Genomic DNA, 24,080 nt, shown 5'->3' on the forward strand with positions numbered 1-24,080 from the left:
ATACTTTTTGTGTACGTCTCTGGTTTGTCAAAGCGGACTGGGAATGCAGCACATGTATAGTAATGTTACAAAGATGCTAGAAGCAGACACTGCATTGCTGGATAGGTAGATTCGCGCAGGATCCCTCCGGCAACTGCCAAATTTGGTAACTGCAGGTAGAATGTCTTTTGGTCCAGGGAATTAGTAGATATTGATGAATATACCCCTCACTGTACCTCTCTCCCTTATATAATAATATTACATATCAGCGTGCACCAGGAGCTGTGTTATTCCCCCTCATATCACTGTACAGTCCCCTCTTCCCTATGTAATAATACCACATATCAGCCTAGGATTGGGGTAATTTCCCAATCCCCAGACAATAGGAAATCTAGGAAATCCAGCATGATCTGGATTGTCACATATGGGATTTTTGACATGCAGAATTAGCTGACTGATTACGGAATCGGGGAAATGCGCCGCAGATGTATATCCCGCACTAGTCACATACACGGATACTGGCATCTTCTTTCTATGGCTGTTACACTAAACTGTTTAATGAGGAGGTAACCGCAAGGGGCTGTGTAGGGAAAGACAAGGGTCACTTTTAAATGATGCTTTGGTAAACCTAGTAGGTCAAATTACAGAGAAACGCTTTATATGCTGTACTCCATCCTGCCAAATAATGTACACACATTTGTGGGTATAGTTTAATAGATCTACAGTAAAGACAGGTAATAGGTCTACCCCAAATGGTTGACATGCAAAACGTCAACAGGGTCAAAAGGTCGACACAGAAATGGTCAAGTTTAGTTTTTTGTGTGTTATTTTGTATGTTTCACCATATCTGAGCCAAATTAGTGTAAATGTGTAGTCCCACAGGCTCGCCACGCTTCGGTTGCTATTCCCAATCGTATTCTACATGGATGGTAAAACCCCCCCCACAAAACTTGTCGACCATATGTGTGTGTTGACCACTGTCACGTCAACCTTTTGGGGATGACCTATTGACTATCTTTTTACTGTAGATATATCAACCGGATACCCATATTTGTGGACAGTACAATTTTGCAATATTAAGCTCAGAGGTGCCTGCAGTGATGCAGTATGTTGGAGGACATTAATAAAACCGTTTTGAAAAAAAATTTCAATTGTAAAACAATTGCTGCAAAACTGATAACCTGCACAGAAAACTTCAAGTCAACAACAAATAATGAAACACAACTTTGAAAAACCTAAAAGGTGAATACACACTTGCCGAGAAAATGAACGACGTTGCTCATTTTCACCCTTACTGAGCAACGTCATTCACTTTCTCGGCAAGTGTGTATGCCGTAGGGCGACGAGAGATGCACGGCCCCAAGAGTCATTAACGACCCTCGCTGGCGGCCGTGCATGCAGCTCAATTTGGACTGTTGTCCAAAAGCTGCATTCATGGGACAGCCGCAGCGTGACATCAATGAGCGATATCGTTCAGTGTGTATGCCCTGCTGCCGACCGCTCAGCCCAGGAGGAGAAACACTAGGTGACGTCCCTCATAGAGCACGTCGCCTTCTGTGTACCCACCTTAAGCTTAACCGTTTATAAAGACATTTTCAAAATATTACCTGCCGGGCCACTGCAGTTTGCAGGAACAAGTTACTAGAGGCCAGACAGAATTTCAGGCTGATATTTTCAGGAGTAGTACAAGGCAGCACACAAAGGTGAGGAGAAACCTTAGTTCTTTACCATAACAAACGTGCCCCAACTATCACATCTCCCTCAAAGTCACTAAGGATGTGCTTTGCTTACTCAGAAACCGAAAACATTTTCAAATGTCACATCTTTCATTTACTCAAATGTTTCCTGTTCCTAGTTTACAAGTATAATATTCACTTACGTAAATAACGTAACCAAAGAAACACAGCACTCAAGTGTTGTAAATCAGCACTACTCATCCATAAGTTGCCATATCACAGATGGTATTGTATATTGTTAGATATCGGTAAAGAATCATGGTCTTTCTAACGATTACTATAGATAGAAAAGTAGCTGAGAGAAATTAGACAGAAGGAAACATCATCATATGTCAAGAATGATTAAGCACAGCCTCATGCACACAAGCTACCCAATATCCGGTTTCCCACATACCGGTTTCGCAAGAAGTCAGGCAAAATAAAAACGTTTTTTTATCGGATAATCAAACTGCCTAAAGATCAACAGAAAATCTATTAAAAAAAATAAACCTGTAAAACATTAAAAGGGGGATTTATTAAAGATCGGGGTGAGAGAAAATTGTAAGACCTAAACAAAAGTACCAAGCTGCTTCTGTTATTTTTCAAACAGCCTGTAAATATGTAAGTTGTTAAACTACTCCAAAATATAGTAGAAAATCCTGCAGAACGAATTATTAAAAAAGAGAAAGCTTTTTTCGCTACAACCTCCTATGGTATACGTTCAAGATCACCACAGCCAGGATCCTAACACCCAGCTGAACACCGACACTGGAATCAAGAACATGGTAGGATCCCGACACCGGAATCCTGACAGCCGGAATCACAAAGGCAAGTATAGCCGGCAGGGTAAGGATTTAGCTGCAGGGGGTGGTGGTGTTAGGTTTAGGAGCCACCCAGGGGGGATTAAAGTTAGGCTGCGGGGGGTTCAGGTTAGGCTGTGGAAAGCAGGGGTTAGGCAGGTAGGTAGAATACTTACCTCTCCCCTGGCGGCTGAGGTAAGTATACCGACACTTCGTTATTGTGACTGCCAACATCCTGTCCACCTGGATCGCATACCGATCTCCCTTCTACAACTACTGAAAGATTCAGTGCCTCAATGATGTATGAAAGCACCATAAAGCAGAGAACCGGATACACTAAGTTAGGGAAGCATTTAGTGTGTAACATGCAGGTGAATATTTTCTCTCTTATAGGGGGGCATGTGTAGCAAGCTTTTCTCCATAAAATATATAGAAACTGGAGTTTCTGCATCATTTTATGGTTTGTGGCTATGTACTAACAGCATAATGCAGCAGATGCCACAGATATCTCCTGCAGAATGATAATTAGAGGTACAGATTGCAGCTCCCAACATGATCAATTTGACCTTTATGCATTAAACCTTTAATAGCAAAGATTTTCAGAGTTTGGCCACGTTACTTTACTCCATTTTCAGATGGTGTAAACTCATTTTAGCCTATGGAGGCATGGTAGCAGGAGGGAGATCATTTTTGATCCCTCTCCAGCATCCTCCATTATCTAGTGCGGCCCCGACCCTATCGCTACCGCTGTCCCTACGGGTTTCACATGAAACTATCTTCAGCGACAGTGTTAATAATCGTAGGAGTTCGAGATTATTAATACACATGCCCCATAGAGTCACACAATGTATTTTCAGCAGCACACATGAAGGTGGGCAATACTTTTGTTTTACTGCTGTGTAATACTTTTATGAGGACACACATGGGTGCAATCAGCACCTACAGTAGTTTCATTTTGTGAGGGCAAAGGCTGGGGTACAATTGCTGACAATGAACATCGTTGTTTGTGGGGGCCTGCAAGCTGTTGTTTTTTTAATAACAAAACTGCATAACTTTTGGATACAAGTCAGAGCCTGCATTACTGTAATAAACATGAGAACAGTGACAGGCATCCTGGTACACATTGGAGATGCCCTCTAACCTACACTTTACTATTATCCTTTATTTATATGACACCACAAGGAGTACGCAGCACCTTATAGAGTGCATAAACAGAACAAGAAAAAAAAAAAAAAAAAAGTGACTTACAGTACAGAACATTGCAGCTGTGTGGACTCCAACTGTGTGGAGTTTGTATATTCTCCCCGTACTTGTGTGGGTTTCCTCCAGGTACACGAGTTTCCTCCCACAATCCAAAAATATACTGGTAGGTTAATTGGATCCCAACAAAATTAACCCTAGCGTGAATGTGTGTACATGTGGGTAGGGAATATAGATTGTAAGCTCCACTGGGGCAGGGATGTGAATGGCCAAATATTCTCTGTAAAGTGCTGCAGAATGAGTGTGCGCTATATAAATAACCGATAATAACAACAACTGATAATTATAATTGCAGGACATGACCAAGGTGTATAATCATTGCAGCAGCAGTCATTAATACCCAAATGAGCAGCGGGACGGGCAAACCTAAAGATGTGGTGCTATTGTTGGCTCAAATTAGCTAATACATTTACTCAAAGAAACGCATTTCTGTAATAACATAAGCAGACACTTTAGACAAGGTTTTTAGACTATAACAATCAAATGTGACAATAACACATGAAGGATTTGGGGCCACCGGTGTAGACTTAGGGCCCCCCAGTTGATAATCACTGCAGTAGAAGCTACAACTACAATTCAAAGTGCACCGTAAACAGGCACTCTAGGTAACAAAGATCAGTCCTGGTTCTACCTGCCCATTACAGGTTACAGTAGTTCTACCACATTCTTCTGTCTAAAGCCCTTCAGTCAGCACAGCCAGCCTGTGTGGAACAGATAGGAACACAAACAAGATCCTACATGCACCAGGATACCAGTACACAAAGAGGACGGAGCCAGGACAACAGTGGGGGTCACTGCTACACTACATTCCTAACTTTCCACTAACACCTCATTGCTGGACATTTCACATGCCTGCGTGCTGCAGAGCAACTGATGGAAACTGCAGAGGAATAGAGGAGTTTTACCCCTGGCAGCTTCAACATGAACCTGGTATCACTGAAACAGCTGCAACTACCACGGATTCATTTACAATATAATAATAATAATAATAATAATAATAATAATAATAATAATAATAATCTGCTAGCAATGTAAAAATGATACATTTTCTTTTGAAACAGCTGTTTACAGCTGTACTCACACAGCTTATTGCAACAATACACAACGCCATATACAAATATACCAATTAGCATTAATGAAAGTAGGTTCCGTCTGATATCTTGTCTGCTTAAAACAGGAAAAGAAATCTGACTTTTCTCTGCACTGCTAAAAAAACCCAATGATTAAGCCAGAAATGAGCAGGCGGGGATTGTGGGGTAACCAGGGACTCACCTTAGCTTGTCTGCATGGATTCCATTAAGCCCCACACTGTCAGGACGCTCCTTTCTCCTCCTGTACAGGTCTGACTGAGACAACGCTTTCAGCTGCAATGCGCTCATGATTTATTCTTTTTTTTTTTTTTTTAAACAAAAAAATGTGATGTCTATAGAAAAAAAGCTGAGTAGCCTGCAGAGACAGCAGCTTGCCTGCCTGCACACCTGCAGTGTTACTGTACTGACTAGCAGCAGCTTCCTGTTCCTCACTAGCACACACCCTATGTAACACGGCCACTCCGGTATGCTCTCCTTATCACAGCCCTTTCTACACACCTATGGGGCGGTCTAGGAGGAAAAGCAGCTATTTGGCTGGAGGCGGGATTGCTGGCTCTTTTGTCCTCTGAGACTGTGTGTAGTGTGTACACAGTGTCATTGTTGTGCTAAGTGGACAGGCACCCACACACCAGAATGTCAGATCTATGCCTCAGAGTATGCTGACTGCACTCAGCTGCCAGGCTACACACAACACATACAGCACTGTGGGATCCATGCAATTTCCGCGCAAATCTAGCTAGAGGAAAGGTGAATGCACTTGGTAAAGTGAATTTCATCCATGCAGAAACACAAGATAAACAAGCTATGTATTGATTTCAGCAATATATTTAAAAAAAATTGAAAACTGATGTAGTACATAGAAATATTAGCATTATTGCACTGCAACATTATGACTATCACTTGAACAAGTCATTTTTGTGAATTTTACTCACAGCGCCTTTTCACTATGTAGTTAGAAATAATAAAAAGAACTTCTCCCAGTAACAGGTGATCTCTTTACCATAAAAAGTGAAAAGGCCAGCAATTGTGACATGCTATCTGTCTGCACTTTCATAAAAGGAATGGCCTCTTATAGCACTTTCAGACATACCACCTGGGAATTTCCCTGCTCAGACCAGTGTTTTTCACCTCTGAGAATCCCGGCCTTTTGCTCAAGACCCCCTTTCACACTACACCTGAGATCTGGGAAATTCCCGGGGTCGTCCCCTTTCAGATATAAGAATGGTCTGCCCTGGCATTCTACAAGATAGTACTGCCTGGCTGCTCTCATGTCAGACACACATGTATGTCATATACACAAACACACAAGTCATACACACACGTCACACTCCTACACACACCGGGCGAGGGAAGCTGGAAGCGCACCTCTGACGAAACACAGCCCAGGATGTAATCAGGCAGTCTTGGCCCCTTCCCCAGAGCACCTGAACAGCCTATTAGAGGCTTCTAAGTGCAACCTGGCAGTAAAATGCCAGGTTGCACCATTCTCACTTAACCCAGGTTGTCTAAAATAGAATTTTAGTACCTACCGGTAAATCCTTTTCTCCTAGTCCGTAGAGGATGCTGGGGACTCCAGAAGGACCATGGGGTATAGACTGGATCCGCAGGAGCTTGGGCACTCTAAAAAGACTATGAATGGGTGTGAACTGGCTCCTCCCTCTATGCCCCTCCACCAGACCTCAGTTATAGGAACTGTGCCCAGGAGAGACGGACATTTCGAGAAAAGGATTTTTGATTAAACTAAGGGCGAGAAACCTACCAGCCCACACCACAAACATACCGTACAACCGGAGTATCAGGAAACCAGATAACAGTATGAATTAACAACAGCAACAAGCTGAATATAACTAATACACAACCCGCGTGTAAACAAATTTAACCAGTAATAATAAACTGCAAGTAACAGTCCGCACTGGGATGGGCGCCCAGCATCCTCTACGGACTAGGAGAAAAGGATTTACCAGTAGGTACTAAAATCCTATTTTCTATTTTCTCTTACGTCCTAGAGGATGCTGGGGACTCCAAAAGGACCATGGGGTCTATACCAAAGCTCCAGAACGGGCGGGAGAGTGCGGACGACTCTGCAGCACCGATTGAGCAAACATGAGGTCCTCATCAGCCAGGGTATCAAACTTGTAAAACTTAGCAAAGGTGTTTGAACCCGACCACGTAGCTGCTCGGCAAAGCTGAAGTGCCGAGACCCCTCAGGCAGCCGCCCAAGACGAGCCCACTTTTCTGGTAGAATGGGCCTTTACTGACTTCGGCAACGGTAGCCCAGCCGAAGAATGAGTTTGCTGAATCGTATTACAAATCCAGCGTGCAATAGTTTGCTTAGAAGCAGGATTTCCAATCTTGTTGGAAGCATACAGGACAAACAAAGCCCCTGTTTTCCTGGTAAGATCCGTTCTGACTACGTACATTTTCAAAGCTCGTACAATATCAAGAAACTTTGGAACTGCCACAGCATCTGTAGCCACAGGCACCACAATAGGTTGGTTAATGTGAAACAAAGAAACCACCATCGGCAGAAATTGTTCACGAGTCCTCAATTCTGCTCTATCCGAATGGAAGATCGAATATGGACTCTTGTGAGATAAGGCCGCCAACTCTGAGACTCGCCTGGCAGACGCCAGAGCCAAAAGCATGACCACCTTCCAAGTGAGAAACTTTAACTCAACCTTACGCAAAGGTTCAAACCAGTGAGACATAAGAAACTGCAACACCACTTCCAGATCCCACGGCGCCACAGGCGGCACAAATGGAGGATGGATATGCAGCACTCCGTTCAGAAAAGTCTGAACCTCTGGAAGGACGGCCAATTCCTTTTGAAAGAAAATAGATAAAGCCGAAATCTGCACTTTGATGGAACCCAATTTCAGGCCTGCATCGACGCCTGCCTGCAAAAAAATGGAGAAACCGACCCAAGTGAAATTCCTCCGCAGGAGCAGTTTTGGTTTCACACCACAAAACATACTTTCTCCAAATATGGTGATAATGTTTCGCCGTAACCTCCTTCTTAGCCTTAAGGAGAGTGGAGATGACCTCCCCGGGAATACCTTTTCGAGCTAAGATTTGGCCCTCAACTTCCACGCCGTCAAACGCAGCCGCGGTAAGTCCGGAAACACGCAGGGCCCCTGCAGTAACAAGTCCTCTCTTAGAGGAAGCGGCCAAGGATCTTCCACAAGCTATTCCCGAAGATCCGGATACCAGGCCCTGCGTGGCCAGTCTGGAACGACGAGAATCGCCTGAACCCTTGTTCGTCATATGATCCCCAGCACCTTTAGAATGAGAGGAAGCGGGGGGAACACATATACCGACTGAAACACCCACGGAGTTACCAGGGCGTCCACTGCACTGGCTTGGGGGTCTCTTGACCTGGAACAATACCTCGGAAGCTTCTTGTTGAGGTGAGACGCCATCATGTCTATCAGAGGAATTCCCCACTTCTGCAAATACCTCTTGGTGAAGAGCCCACTCTCCTGGATGGAGATCATGTCTGCTGAGGAAGTCTACTTCCCAGTTGTCCACGCACGGGAGGAAGACTGCTGACAGAGCGATCACGGCGAAGGATTCTTGTGGCCTCCACCATAGCCGCCCTGCTCCTTGTTCCGCCTTGGCGGTTTACGTACGCCACCGCTGTTATGTTGTCCGACTGGATCAGGACAGGATGATCCTGAAGAAGGCTCTTTGATTGTAGCAGGCCGTTGTAAATGGCTCTTAACTCGAGAACATTTATATGGAGACAAGATTCCTGGTTTGACCATTTTCTCTGGAAATTTCTTCCTTGCGTGACTGCGCCCCAGCCTCGGAGACTTGCATCTGTTGTCAGCAGGACCCAGTCCTGGATTCCGAATCGGCGTCCCTCTAGAAGGTGAGAGCTTTGTAGCCACCACAGGAGAGAAACCCTGGCCCTGGAAGATAGACTTATTTTCCGGTGCATGTGCAGGTGAGACCCGGACCATTTGTTCAGCAGATCCCACTGAAACACCCGGGCATGAAACCTGCCAAACGGAATGGCTTCGTAAGCCGCAACCATCTTCCCCAGAACCCGAGTACATTGATGAATCGACACACTTGTCGGTCTCAGAAGCTCCCTGACCATTGTCTGAATTTCCAGAGTTTTGTCTTCCGGAAGAAACACTCTGTAACTCCGTGTCTAGAATCATGCCCAGAAAGGGCAGCCGAGTGGCCAGGATCAACTGAGACTTTGGCAAATTTAGAACCCAACCGTGTTGTCGCAGAACCGACAGAGACAGATCCACATTTCTTAACAACTGTTCCTTGGACCTCGCCTTTATAAGGAGATCGTCCAAGTACGGGATAATTGTAACCCCTTGCTTGCGAAGGAGAACCATCATTTCTGCCATGACCTTGGTGAAAATCCTCGGGGCCGTGGAACGCCCAAACGGCAACGTCTGAAATTGGTAATGACAATCCTGCACCGCAAATCTCAGGAAGGCCTGATGCGGAGGATAAATCGGGACGTGTAGGTAGGCATCCTTTATGTCGACTGACGCCATAAAATCCCCCCCTTCTAGGCTGGAGATCACAGCTCGAAGAGATTCCATCTTGAACTTGAAAACTTTCAAGTATGGATTGAGGGATTTTAGGTTCAGAATCGGTCTGACCGAACCATCCGGCTTCGGTACGACAAAGTGGCTCAAATAGAACCCCTCCCCCCGGTTGGGACGGGGGAACGGGAGCAATGACCCTCTGTTGACACAACTTTTGTATCGCAGTATTTACAACTGGCAGGGCCGAAATGAAAAAGCGGTGAGGGGGCATTTCCTGAACCTTCAGCTTGTATCCCTGAGACACTATGTCTAGGACCCAAGGATCCGGGCCTTATTGAACCCAGACCTGACTGAAGATCTGCGACGGCCCCCCACCGGCACGGACTCCCGCAGGGGAGCCCCAGCGTCATGCGGTGGACTTGGTAGAGGCTGGGGAGGACTTTTGGTCCTGGGCGCCTGATACTGCAGGTCAGCCAGGCCGTCACCAAACAAGACACTACCTTTGAAGGGAAGAGCTTCCATATTTTTCTTGAAGTCGGCATCAGCATTCCATTGATGGATCCACAGCGCCCTCCTGGCCGAGACCGCCATGGCATTGGCTCTTGATCCCAAGAGACCAACATCCCTCGCCGCATCCTTTAGGTAATCTGCAGCGTCCTTGATATAACCAAGAGTCAAAAGAATATTATCTTTATCAAGGGTATCCATATCAGAAGCTAAATTATCAGCCCATTTAGCAATAGCACTACTCACCCATAACGACGTCACAGCAGGTCTGAGCAATGCATCCGTATTAACGAAAATGGCATGTTTGATTATATATCTCTTAAGACAGCATCTTTAATATATATACATATCTATATATATATATATATATATATATATATATATATATATATATCTATATCTATATCTATATCTATATCTATATATATATATATATATATATATATATATATATACCAAAGTAAGTGAAGTGGCACTCACTATGTACACAATGTCGTCTGCTGGGGTGTCCAAATTCCAGAGAAAAACTTGCTTCCACAAGGTCCCATAATATATCCAATAGTAAAGAAGGCACTCACCAGACTAATATTGAAATGCAAAAGACGTTTATCAAATTTCACATCAGCAACTTATTCATGGTTGGTCGACGTTTCGGTCCCAGCCGGACCTTTTTCCAGACCAGTATGTGCAACCGTCACAATCACATACCTAATGACCATCGGTGTGGAACTACAAATACCCAACCAAAACCCGCCCATCTGTCTGTTAACCAATTACGGTCATTCAAATATAATTAAATGTAATACTAACTGAACCCACATAGATCAAATCACTGCACATATTAGTGCATAATTAATAACAATAGTACCGCATATATCAAATGCAAATACATGAATACAAAGCGCTCACCCTCTCCCTGCAGATGTCAGTACCGCCGGTGGAACGCATGCCATCAGTGACCCGCATAGTGCTTCCGCCTCAATTAGATAACCAGCTGCTTCCGGACTCGCAATCTCACACTGAAAGTTCAGTGGAACGCATAGCGCAGCTGGCACGCAAGGCGCTTCCGCCTTCAAGCGTGAAATAATGATAGGAAGGGAATAAGATAACGGAGCGCAACATCAATGTGCTGATATAGAAACTTTAGCATCATTAATTTCTAAAATGAAATAAAGTGACCGAACATGTGTGTGGTTATATAGTGACAAGAACACTAATGATTTAAAGTAGGTACAGCTTGGGTAGGTATCAGGAGCTCCACACCGAAAAAATGCAGCATAATAAAAACTGATGAAAATAATGAGAATATATCAACATATATACTAACTAAACTGAGCACATTGTATGTTACAAGAGATACATTGATGATCTCTTTATTGTTTGGCGGGGCTCCGCTGAACTGTTTTTTGCCATGGTGGATACCCTGAATGCCCTCACCAGTCCAATTAAATTAACTGCCACAGTGAGTGAGTCTAATATTAATTTTTTGGACATTACAATATACAAAAACCCGGATTTTCCATCAGTACTCGAATATACCCTATACCGCAAGCCCACGGACCGGAACACTCTATTATGGGCGTCTAGCCATCATCCGGACAGGTTAAAATCAAACCTACCCGTTTCTCAATTTCTTAGGGTACTGAGAAATAATTCCAATGATATCAATGCCGATATACAACTGCTCGAGTGCAGACAGCGATTTATCGAACGCGGTTACACAGCCGCAGTGGTCGACAGATGTCAGATTAAAGCACACAATTTACATAAGAACAAGACCAGTAATAGAAATAAAAATCGGGATCGCATCATATTCAAGACCAGCTGCAATACTGGCTTACATAATGTGGAAAGAACAATAAAGAAAAATTGGTCCATGGATCAGCACTGACCCGAAATTCAAAAAGGTCGGCAGTCGACCACCTCTTTTGAGTGTGCAAAGGGGTGCCAATTTGAAGGACATTCTGATGAGACCAACTATGCGACCGACGATGACTTCTGGCACTACCTGGTTAAATGTGAATCCAGGTTGCTTTAAGTGCCTGAAATGCATGACCTGCAGAGCCATGATAACTGGACGCTTCTTCAATCACCCACTGCATGGTACCAAGATTGAGCTACGATACCATCTAACATGTTTGATGGATCATGTGGTCTATTATCTCACATGCCCGTGTGGGAAAATGTACGTGGGGAAAACCATCAGGACATACCGTGAACGGATCAACCAACATAGATCCTCAATACAGTTGGCACTCACCAGCGGTAAGACGGACAAACCTGTGGCACTTCATTTCATGCAGTTTAAACATCAAGTAGCCACATTGCGGCATATGATTATCGATTGGATTCCACCACCACCACGGGGAGGTGACAGAGGCGCATTATTATTAAAAAGAGAGGCGTACTGGATACACTACCTGGGCACTGTATCGCCAAGGGGGCTGAACGAACAGAACCATCTTAGTGTTTTCCTCTGAACATGAGTTAATGTGAATATAGTTCATTGTGAGAATAATTTACATTGTTCGTGTTCATGGGTGTCCACCATGGCGACCCAGCTTTTCAGTCCTATTAAGTAAATATATGTTTTTAAATGTGTTGTTTGCTATGTTAGTTGTAGTTAGGTGTTATTAGTTTAGTTAGTATATATGTTGATATATTCTCATTATTTTCATCAGTTTTTATTATGCTGCATTTTTTCGGTGTGGAGCTCCTGATACCTACCCAAGCTGTACCTACTTTAAATCATTAGTGTTCTTGTCACTATATAACCACACACATGTTCGGTCACTTTATTTCATTTTAGAAATTAATGATGCTAAAGTTTCTATATCAGCACATTGATGTTGCGCTCCGTTATCTTATTCCCTTCCTATCATTATTTCACGCTTGAAGGCGGAAGCGCCTTGCGTGCCAGCTGCGCTATGCGTTCCACTGAACTTTCAGTGTGAGATTGCGAGTCCGGAAGCAGCTGGTTATCTAATTGAGGCGGAAGCACTATGCGGGTCACTGATGGCGTGCGTTCCACCGGCGGTACTGACATCTGCAGGGAGAGGGTGAGCGCTTTGTATTCATGTATTTGCATTTGATATATGCGGTACTATTGTTATTAATTATGCACTAATATGTGCAGTGATTTGATCTATGTGGGTTCAGTTAGTATTACATTTAATTATATTTGAATGACCGTAATTGGTTAACAGACAGATGGGCGGGTTTTGGTTGGGTATTTGTAGTTCCACACCGATGGTCATTAGGTATGTGATTGTGACGGTTGCACATACTGGTCTGGAAAAAGGTCCGGCTGGGACCGAAACGTCGACCAACCATGAATAAGTTGCTGATGTGAAATTTGATAAACGTCTTTTGCATTTCAATATTAGTCTGGTGAGTGCCTTCTTTACTATTGGATATATATATAGATATATATATATATATATATATATACACACACATACACATATACATACATACTAGGGTCTCAATTTCTGCTGATAAGGTACCTGTCCACGCCGCCCCAGCGCTATAAACCCATGCCGACACAATCGCCAGACTGAGTAGTGTACCAGAATGTGCACGCTATCTGCAGGATCCCTGAGAATAGCTAGGGCTACCTTCTGGGCAAACGTGACTCCCTAGGGGAAGATTCCCATCACATCCTGGCCCTAGTGGGGAAAGGATACTGCCTGAGAATTCTTTGTGGGAAGCTGCAGTCTCTTGTCTGGAGATTCCCGCTCTTTTTCCTCATGAGAGGAGGGAAATTTACCTCAGCTTTCTTCCCCTTAAACATGTGTACCCTTGTGTCAGGGACAAATGAGTCATCAGTGATATGCAAATCATCTTTTATTACAATAATCATATATTGAATACTTTTCTGCCATTTTGGCTGTAACTTTGAATTATCGTAGTCGACACTGGAGTCAAACTCCGTGTCGATATCAGTGTTTATTATCTTGGATAGTGAGCATTGTGACACTCTGCAGGTCTCTGCGACATAGGGACAGACATAGGTAGATTTCCTGTCTGTTCTCTAATCTTTTGTGCAATAAATTCACCTTAGCACTTACACATATCCAAACAGGTGTCGGCGTTGTCGACGGAGACACCCTCTCACACACATATTAGCTCCATCTCCTCCTTAGGGGAGCCTTTTCTCAGACATGTCGACACACGTACCGACACACCACACACACACACACACACACACACACAGGGGATGCTCTATTTGAAGACAGTTCCCCCACAAGGCCCTTTGGAGAGACAGAGAGAGAGTATGCCAGCACACACCCCAGCGCTATATGACCCAGGAATCACACAGTAACTTAGTGTTAACCCAGTAGCTGCTGTAGATATTGTTTTTACGCCAAATTTATGTGCCCCCCCTCTCTTTTTCACCCTCTCTATCGTGCTTCTGCAGGGGAGAGCCTGGGGAGCTTCCTCTCAGCAGAGCTGTGGAGAGAAAATGGCGCTGGTGAGTGCTGAGGAAGAAGGCCCTGCCCCCTCAGCGGCGAGCTTCTGTCCCGCGATTTTGTGTAAAATTAATGGCGGGGGCTCATGCATATTACAGTGCCCAGCTGTATATATGCTGCTTTTTGCCAGGAGGTAATCAATTGCTGCCCAGGGCGCCCCCCCCCTGTGCCCTGCACCCTACAGTGACCGGAGTGTGTGGGTTAGTGTGGGCGCAATGGCGCACAGCTGCAGTGCTGTGCGCTACCTCATATGAAGACAGGAGTCTTTTGCCGCCGATTTTGACGTCTTCTTGCTTCAACCCGCCGGCTTCTGTCTTCTGGCTCTGCGAGGGGGACGGCGGCGCGGCTCCGGGAACGGACGACCAAGATTAGGTTCCTGTGTTCGATCCCTCTGGAGCTAATGGTGTCCAGTAGCCTAAGAAGCGCAACCTAGCCGCAGTTAGTAGGTTTGCTTCTCTCCCCTCAGTCCAACGTAGCAGAGAGTCTGTTGCCAGCAGAAGCTCTCTGAAAATAAAAAACCTAACTAAAATACTTTCTTATTAGCAAGCTCAAGAGAGCTCACTAAAATGCACCCAGCTCTGTCCGGGCACAGATTCTAACGGAGGTCTGGATGAGGGGCATAGAGGGAGGAGCCAGTGCACACCAGTAGTACTTAATCTTTCTCAGAGTGCCCAGTCTCCTGCGGAGCCCGTTTATTCCCCATGGTCCTTACGGAGTCCCCAGCATCCACTAGGACGTTAGAGAAATAAAAAAACGCATTTACCCGATCCACACGGACTGAAAGGGGTCCCATGTTTACACATGGGACCCCTTTCCCCGAATGCTGACACCCCCTGTGACTCCTGTCACAGAGGGTCCCTTCAGGCAATCAGGGAGCGCCACGTCGTGGCACTCTCCTGATTCCCTATGCGCGTCTGAGCTGGCAGACAGCGCATAGCACCTCCATTAGCTTCAATGGTGGGAACTTTGCGGTCAGCGGTGCGGTTACCCGCGGTCAGCCGCTGACCTCACCGCTGACCGCAAAGTTCCCACCATTGAAGATAATGGAGGGGCTGTGCGATGCGCGTCTGACAGCTCCGACGCGCATACAGCCAATCAGGAGAGTGCCACGACGTGGCGCTCCCTGATTGGCTAAAGGGACCTTCTGTGACAGCAGTCACGGGGGATCTCTGCATTCGGGGAAAGGGGTCCCATGTGTAAACATGGGACCCCTTTCAGTCCGTGTGGATCAGGTAAATGCGTTTTTTTGTTTTGCCAAGTACGTGGATTACAAATATCACAGGACACTGGATTTAGGTGAGTATTAAGTTTATTTTCAGGTACCCCGGATTCGTCGACATTGGAGACGTGGCAGTCGGCGTGTCAACATAGGTAAGTATGTATGTGTCGGCATGTGTGAAATAAAGTTGTATTTTCAAGGTGTGCGTGTCCTGTTTTTATTTGGGTATTTTTTTTTGCAGAAGAACTACAGGTACCAGCGGCCCCGTTTCCCCCCCGCGTGCTGGTACTTGTGGTTCACCAAGTACCAGCTTGCGGGGGAGGCTTGCTGGGACTTGTAGTTCTTCTGCAAAAAAACAATATTCTTTCATTTCTACACATGGCTATCAGCCCCCCATCCGCAGCCCTTGGATGGGGGGGGGGGGGGGGACAGCCTCGGGCTTCACCCCTGGCCCTTGGGTGGCTGGGGGGGGGGACCCCTTGATTGAAGGGGTCCCCACTCCTCCAGGGTACCCCGGCCAGGGGTGACTAGTTGGGCATTTAATGCCACGGCCGCATGGAGCGGTATAAAAGTGTCCCCCGGCTGTGGCATTATCTGTCCAGCTAGTGGAGCCCGGTGCTGGTACAAAAAATACGGGGGACCCCTACTCTTTTTGTCCCCCGTATTTTTTGCACCAGGACCAGGCGCAGAGCCCGGTGCTGGTTGTTAAAATACGGGGGATCCCCTGTCATTCCCCCCCCCCCCCCGTATTTTGGCAACCAGGACCGGCTTAAAGAGCCCAAGGCTGGTTATGCTTAGGAGGGGGGACCCCACGCAATTTTTTTTCAGGTTTTTTACCGTTTTTTGTACCATCTGAAAAGTCGATTCAAAATCCGTCAATTGGTCCGTTTTTCGACAGCGGGACTGTCGAATCTGTTTTTTATTGAATATGTCGAATTCTGTCCGGAATTCGACAGTCGAATTGTGTCGAATTAAAAAACGGGCGAAAAATTGCCGCAATTCGCCCGGAATTGCATATACCCCTAAAGCTATTACTTTACATATCTTCCTATGTCACCGTGGTTTGTCATTTTCTGTTGCAAATATACGTATTTACAGTATTTCTGGTAAGCTACAAGTGGTGTTTATACACCCCAGAGAAACAAATCTCATGTTTACTTCTGAAACATTAGTTTATAAAAGAACACTTTTTATGGACTCATTACTTCGTACGTTTCCGCCCACTATGCACACATGCCAACATGATGAAGCCATTAGACTGCTATGATTATTTAGCACTGTTCTTTAAGCGGTATCAGAAGGGTGCTATGAATGCTAGTGCTTTCCAACTAGGAAATGCTAGCAATCATTGTGGTGAACTAGCTGCAAACTGGACTGTTGAAGAGAATAGGGACTGCTCATCCTGTTACATGGAAGCGTTTAGGTACTGAACTTGCCACATGGAAAGGTTTAAGAGCAATTCTTCTTGCTCTCTTTCTGCAACTCCAAACATACTGTTGGTAAGATCTAGAGTTAAACAAGTGAATACTACAGTAGTAATATTGCTAGGAACATTACAGGTAATGGTTTCACTGCATGTAATCTGCTTCAGCTTTTCAAACTGCCTATAATTTTATTTGGCATAGACCAAACTATTGGATCTAGAATTCTAGATGCAGTGCTTCCTTTGTATTGGCTCATCATACTAACAGGGTGATCTAACAGAATACATACGAAATGCTGGCGGTTGGTACGCCGGCGGTCACATGACCAATGATTACATCTAAACACTAAAGATGCAGACATCGGAGGGGTTAAGCATTTCTACCCCCTCCTGTCCCCTACCATAACCCTTCATGGGAGGCGGCTATGGCTAACCCTACAGGGTTGTCCGTTACGGCTAACCCTTGGGGGGTGGCGGCTAGGTCTAACCACCCCTCCCTAGTGCCTAATCCTAAGACTCAAGCCGCTTTGTTTAGAATTACCGTTTCAATATTTTAAAAAAAGGGACAGATGTATTAAGCCTTGGGGAGATAAAGTGGACAGAGAAAGTATTAGGAGCCGATTGGCTGGTACTTTATCTCTCTCCACTTAATCTCTTTCCACGCTTAGTAATGATGTTGTGTCTTGTGTGGATATGCTTTGCATCAATATTCAGACTATGATACTTGTACAATGCTATCCAAATTTGTAAAATAAAACATAACACATTTTATGTATATATTTAATAATACTAAAGACCCTATAATACGCAGGGCTTACCACAGGCCTGCAGTAGTGCCCGGGGCTATTCAATTGCAGCCTGCACTTACTGTAGATTTCTTGTAGTCCCCTCCTGAGGTGCAAACAGAAATCCGTTGTAAGCATGGCTTTTTGCTCTTACCGTGGCAGCCATGAGCAAGTTAACCCATAACTCTGGGCATTTAGACCAGGACTCTATGGGTTAATGTGCGTTAGCCTCAGGCTTTCTGTGAGAGGAAATGGGCTTACAATTGAATAGCTCAGAGGCTATGAGCCATGTGTAAGCACTGCAGATAATTGAATATGTTCCTGCATTTAGAGCTCTTCTGTGTCGGTCCACAGAAATATATCCTTCATACGGACAAAGTTGGCACTGTGCTACTTTATGCTAAGGAATATATTTAGAATACTATCCAAAATGTCCTTGGCAATACCCTTTAATTTTTAACAGCTTTCTTTCCAGTATGTAGGAGTCAGCAATAAGCTTCTTTTCAGTACCTCATAATTTGGCCATTTTAAAGTAGCAGCTGCAGCAACCAGTAGCTACACATTTATTCCTTATAGCAACTACTGAGGTAAGGTATAGTGCAGAGCTCAGCAACATCCATGAGCTAGGACGTTATGGCAACTACAATATCCACCCTGGCACATGGTCTGCACAGAAAGTCTGGCTGTTATGAGTTCTACTGTTTGACTTGTGTCCTAGCTGCAGGCACTGCATGCCCAGGCTAGGCCATTCACTTTGAGAGTGGAATGACTGGCTAGATCGCTGCAATGATTCACTGCCAGACTTGCGCACAATACTGCGGCGCTCAAGTCTCACAAAAGACACAAGCATCATCTCACCAATCTAAGATCAGAACTTCCGTTTTTACTCTGACTGTTGGAGTAATTTGCTATGGCAAGGTATAATGGATATAACCAATTACCAGAACTGGCATAGAGCAGGTGATAAAGCTGAGTAACCACTTCAGTAAAGGTCCGTACACACTTAACGATAAAATGAGCGACGTCGCTCATTTTCCCCCTCCTTGAGCGACGTCGCTCATTTTATCGTCAAGTGTGTATGCCGCCAGCGACGACCGATGCGCGGCCCCGCGGGTCGGCAACGATCGTCGCTGTCGGTAGAGCATGCATGAAGGATGTGGACTGTCGTCCACGACCTTCATGCAGGGCTGGCGGGGGCGTGACGTCACTGAGCGATATGAGCAGTCATATCGCTCAGTGTGTATAGTCGGCCGCCGGCCCGGGAGGGGGAAACATTAGACGATGTCGCTCACAGAGCGACATCGTCTAATGTGTATGGGCCTTACAGGCCCTACACACTGGCCGATTTGTTTGAAAGATATGAACGATCTCGTTCATAAATGAACGAGAACTCGTTCATATCTTTCAGTGTGGAGGCTCCAGCGATGAACGATGCGCGGCTCCGCGCTCGTTCATCGCTGGTCCCCCGTCGGCTGTGCATGCAGGCCAATATGGACGATCTTGTCCATATTTGCCTGCACTTCAATGGAGCCGCGTGACAGGGGGAGTGAAGAAACTTCACTCCCCCCGTCACTGCCCCCCCGCCGCCGGGTCGCTCGTCGGCCGTATCGGCCGTCGGGCACCTCGGTGGCGGATCGGCATGTCTGTAGGGCCCTTTAACCCGAGTTGATTATGTACACAAAATGATAGGACAAATTAGCATTTTTAATTGCATGAAGAGGTGAAATCAAGCAATTATGTAGATGAAAACAGCCTGACAAATCCAAGTAGCAAAATAAAAGTTGCTTCAGAGAATAGACCCCTAAATCATTTACAGTTCACATGTAGCAGCATGCAAACGTGTAATAGCACAGTTATGTCGTTACTGATGATTTATATTTTGGAACTGGTACTTCATATATCCGGGAAGTGTGCAAGGTGGGCTAAATACAATACATAAGTATTCGCAAAATGAAAAAGCATGCTTTACTGACATAAGTGAATTTACACTACTGAGAAAGCAATTGGTATAACAGACACTACAAATAATTAGGACGGAGAGAACAAGTAATGTCTCATTCACCTCTGGTCGCCTTTCAGTTGTATGCTAGTGGAAGATTGCTGTAGTCAAATAACCTGCAAGTTCATCTACTAAAAAGGACCTCCCACACATTTTTCTTACTACAGACGCGTGCCATATGTACATGGAATGCTGTAAGATTTAAACAATTACAAGTGTATTCAGCTCCTCATTTACTTATCCACTATATAAAATACAGTGTTTCACATGTAATGTTTAATCATTCACATTAGTCCCTACCCCAGAAGGGCTTACAGTTTAAACACACACACACACACACACACACACACACACACACACACACACACACACAGGGGGCAGGATTAATAATATATCCCATACTCATTGTGATACATCCCTACCCTATTCACATGTATAAAGTACCAGCATTTCGGCACGTCAGTATGCATGGATATACAGTATATCTGCTGGGACAGATCTTTCAATACAGAGCTGTCTTGGCAACAAACTGACTTCCAGGTTAAAAAACTGAGGGTTTCTTGTTAAAAGAGCCCATAGGCTTCTATAGGCAACATATCCGGAGATGTTGCCCATCAGACACATGCTTCGGTAGACTGCATATGGGCACATCACAACCCAATATAATCCTATACTGTGCTGCAAGTCGGATAAACAAGGTGATCCATATATACTGTGATGAACCTCAGAAAATGGCAGGTTTTGGAGGTTTTATGCATTATACACTTTGATACATCCCACCCAAAGGGAGATCAATTTTGACCAGAGCCAATTAATTTGCCATTACCATTTTTTGTACAGTGGAAGGACAAAAGGACATCCAGAGAAAAACAACAATGTGAATGTGGGGAGAACATCCAAACTTTACACGTACTGTATATTGCCCTGATTGAAACAAAGCCAAGTCCCCAGTGCTGAGAGACAGCCATGCTGATCACTGTGCCATAATATATAATGGTCCTTTTACTGCCTGGGATAGTCATTTGTTAGTATCTGTTTACTTTGGGCATATGTCTGATCAATATAAAACAATCACTCAGTTGAGACAAATGATCTCTACAGTAACAAGTGTTTACCCTGTAAACATAGCTAAAGGTACCATTGCTTAAACACTGCTACAAGTAGCAGCTGTAGCAGAGGCAGAACTCTGGGAGGCAACGGAGTCAACTGCCGCCGGGCTCCTGCTTTGAAGGGGCGCACCTCTCCTCCTGTTCCATGTGTTGAGCGACATTAATCAATTAAGTTAATTGACAGCAGCCGGTACCTCTTCTGTAGCCGACTTCCCCACTAGTCACTGCACGTTACAAATCACATCCTCTTTATTATAGATACACTGGAAGCAGACAACTTCGTGATGAAGCTATTTGCTCCTATAAAGGAAGCATGAGAATTCTAACTATATGAAGTTATTTCTCTGACCATTACAAGTAACTTCATAAAGTTAGAATTCTCATACTTCCTATGCAAGAGCAGATATCTCCATCAGTAAGGTGCATGCTTCCAGTGTAATAGGTTGTGGGTTCTAATCCTGGATATGACACTTGCAAATTAATTGCCAGAGAAATAATCGGCATTGTGAGTGACTGAGCAGATCTATGTAGTGTGTGGCTGGACCCGTACAAAGATCTGACTAGCTGCAATGGTTTTGTAGTAGCTTCATATAGTTAGAATCTGCAGGCTTGCTATGCAGGAGCAAATTATATATATATATATACATACATACACACAGACAGTATATATGGGTGGGTCACCAATATTTTTCTTGCCTCCGGGCAACTGGGACATACTTACGCCTCTGAGCTGTAGGCATATATCACGACAAATATGCATTATTAAAATTGTGCGTGCTTTTATGTAGTATTGTATACACAATTTACTGCAGTGCATTAATTACCATACTCACTACAAGTGCTAAAGATATTAGACCAAATACATGAACATAAAATTGTTTTCGTGCTTGTCGCACTGAACAGCACTGTAGAAGATAAAATCCGACTAAAGTATTAGGTGTGACAATAAAAACATGTGAGAAGCACGGCTTCTTACACATTTCTGCTTGCCCCCTCAATAGAGACGAACAGGAATAATGGGGGTAATTCCAAGTTGATCGCAGCAGGAATTCTGTTAGCAACTGGGCAAAACCATGGCCCTCATTCCGAGTTGTTCGCTCGGTATTTTTCATCGCATCGCAGTGAAAATCCGCTTAGTACGCATGCGCAATGTTCGCACTGCGACTGCGCCAAGTAACTTTACTATGATGAAAGTATTTTTACTCACGGCTTTTTCTTCGCTCCGGCGATCGTAATGTGATTGACAGGAAATGGGTGTTACTGGGCGGAAACACGGCGTTTCAGGGGCGTGTGGCTGAAAACGCTACCGTTTCCGGAAAAAACGCAGGAGTGGCCGGGGAAACGGTGGGAGTGCCTGGGCGAACGCTGGGTGTGTTTGTGACGTCAACCAGGAACGACAAGCACTGAAATGATCGCACAGGCAGAGTAAGTCTGAAGCTACTCTGAAACTGCTAAGTAGTTAGTAATCGCAATATTGCGAATACATCGGTCGCAATTTTAAGAAGCTAAGATTCACTCCCAGTAGGCGGCGGCTTAGCGTGTGTAACTCTGCTAAAATCGCCTTGCGACCGATCAACTCGGAATGAGGGCCCATGTGCACTGCAGGGGAGGCAGATATAACATGTGCAGAGAGAGTTAGATTTGGGTGTGGTGTGTTCAATCTGCAATCTAATTTGCAGTGTAAAAATAAAGCAGCCAGTATTTACCCTGCACAGAAATAAAATAACCCACCCAAATCTAACTCTTTCTGCACATGTTATATCTGCCTCCCCTGCAGTACACATGGTTTTGCCCAACTGCTAAAAAATTTCCTGCTGCGATCAACTTGGAATTACCCCCAATGTACGCCCGATTGGAGCAACAACTGAATTGCCCAGTTAGATGCTCCTGCTCAAAAACATAACATTTCATATAGTTAATCCCAGTTAGTATCTCCATTTGGAATACTGTTTTTCGTGGGGGAAGGGGGGGGGGGTTGTCTGACACCATCTTTTTCCAGTAAAAATGTACAATTATCAAACTTTTACTGGAAATGTGTTCATTTTCTGGAGAGGTTTTAGACAACCTACTCCAGAAATGAAATACATGAGAGGACTTTATTTCAAACAGCAGCACTGTACACACATCCTGTTAGACACCGTATATACTCGAGTATAAGCTGACTTTTTCAGCACGTTTTTTTTGTGCTGAAAAAGCCCCCTCGGCTTATACTCGAGTCAGTGTAAGGAGGGACACGGAGGGCACAGCGCGCGGCTCTCCTGTGTCCCTCCTTCGTCTCCGGCGGCGTGTGTGTGTGTGTGTTAAATGAAGTGCCCGTTCGTGAGCTCCGATTGGCTCACGAACCGGCACTTCATTTTACACACACACGCCGCCAGAGACGGAGACGCAGGAGGGACACAGGAGAGCCACATGCTGTGCCCTCCGTGTCCCTCCTTCAGAAGACAGCGCGGGAGCGATGGAGGGTAAGTACCGTAACTGGCACTGTGGGGCATATCTGGCAGCATGAGGGCACATCTGGCACTGTTGGGCATATCTGGCAGCATGAGGGCACATCTGGCAGCATGAGGGCATATCTGGCAGCATAAGGGCATATTTGGCACTGGGGCATATCTGGCAGCATGAGGCCACATCTGGCACTGTGGGGCATATCTGGCAGAATGAGGGCATATCTGGCACTGTGGGGCATATCTGGCAGCATGAGGGCATATCTGGCACTGTGGGGCATATCTGGCAGCATGAGGGCATATCTGGCAGCATGAGGGCTGTGTACGGCTAGAGCTGCATTTCCCACCCTAGGCTTATACTCGAGTCAATGAGTTTTCCCATGTTTTTGTGGTAAAATTAGGTGCCTCGGCTTATATTCGGGTCGACTTATACTCGAGTATATACGGTAATTATTTTCTTCTCATGTTATGCCCCTCCTTATACTATAAGTGGACCAGATAATGTGAGCTTGGATGCACCCTTACACCCCAATGGTACCTTGCACAGATGGATACCTTGCACTACAGGGCCTTCAGCTACATTTGCAATCAGCCATCTCCACTTTCCAGTTATCACTGCTTTTTGCAGTGTTTACGGTGTTTTGGGTAGATCTTCAAAATCAGTTAACACTACAAAACAGTTGTAATTTCATGAAAAGCAACAGAACTATTTAAAAGGCATAAAAAAGGCACAATAACCAGATATGCACATTACTCCTCCTGT

General features: G+C 45.0%; 1 protein-coding gene across 3 annotated transcripts in view; it reads right to left on the reverse strand.

The window, feature by feature from the left end:
• LIMS1 (LIM zinc finger domain containing 1) overlaps window positions 1-24,080 on the reverse strand; it is a 148,358-nt gene that overhangs the window by 57,277 nt on the left and 67,001 nt on the right. Inside the window, exon 1 of one of the 3 annotated variants that reach the window (XM_063953810.1) lies at window positions 5,027-5,220. The exons of 1 other annotated variant lie outside the window; for it this stretch is intronic. In XM_063953810.1, the coding sequence (XP_063809880.1) occupies window positions 5,027-5,133 (107 nt within the window). In that variant the 5' untranslated portion in view covers window positions 5,134-5,220. Of the gene's footprint in view, window positions 1-5,026; window positions 5,230-24,080 lie in introns of those variants that run through there. One more of the 3 variants, XM_063953809.1, reaches the window with a different exon arrangement.

This window comes from Pseudophryne corroboree, chromosome 2, assembly GCF_028390025.1.
Source record: "Pseudophryne corroboree isolate aPseCor3 chromosome 2, aPseCor3.hap2, whole genome shotgun sequence".
NCBI lineage: Eukaryota > Metazoa > Chordata > Amphibia > Anura > Myobatrachidae > Pseudophryne > Pseudophryne corroboree.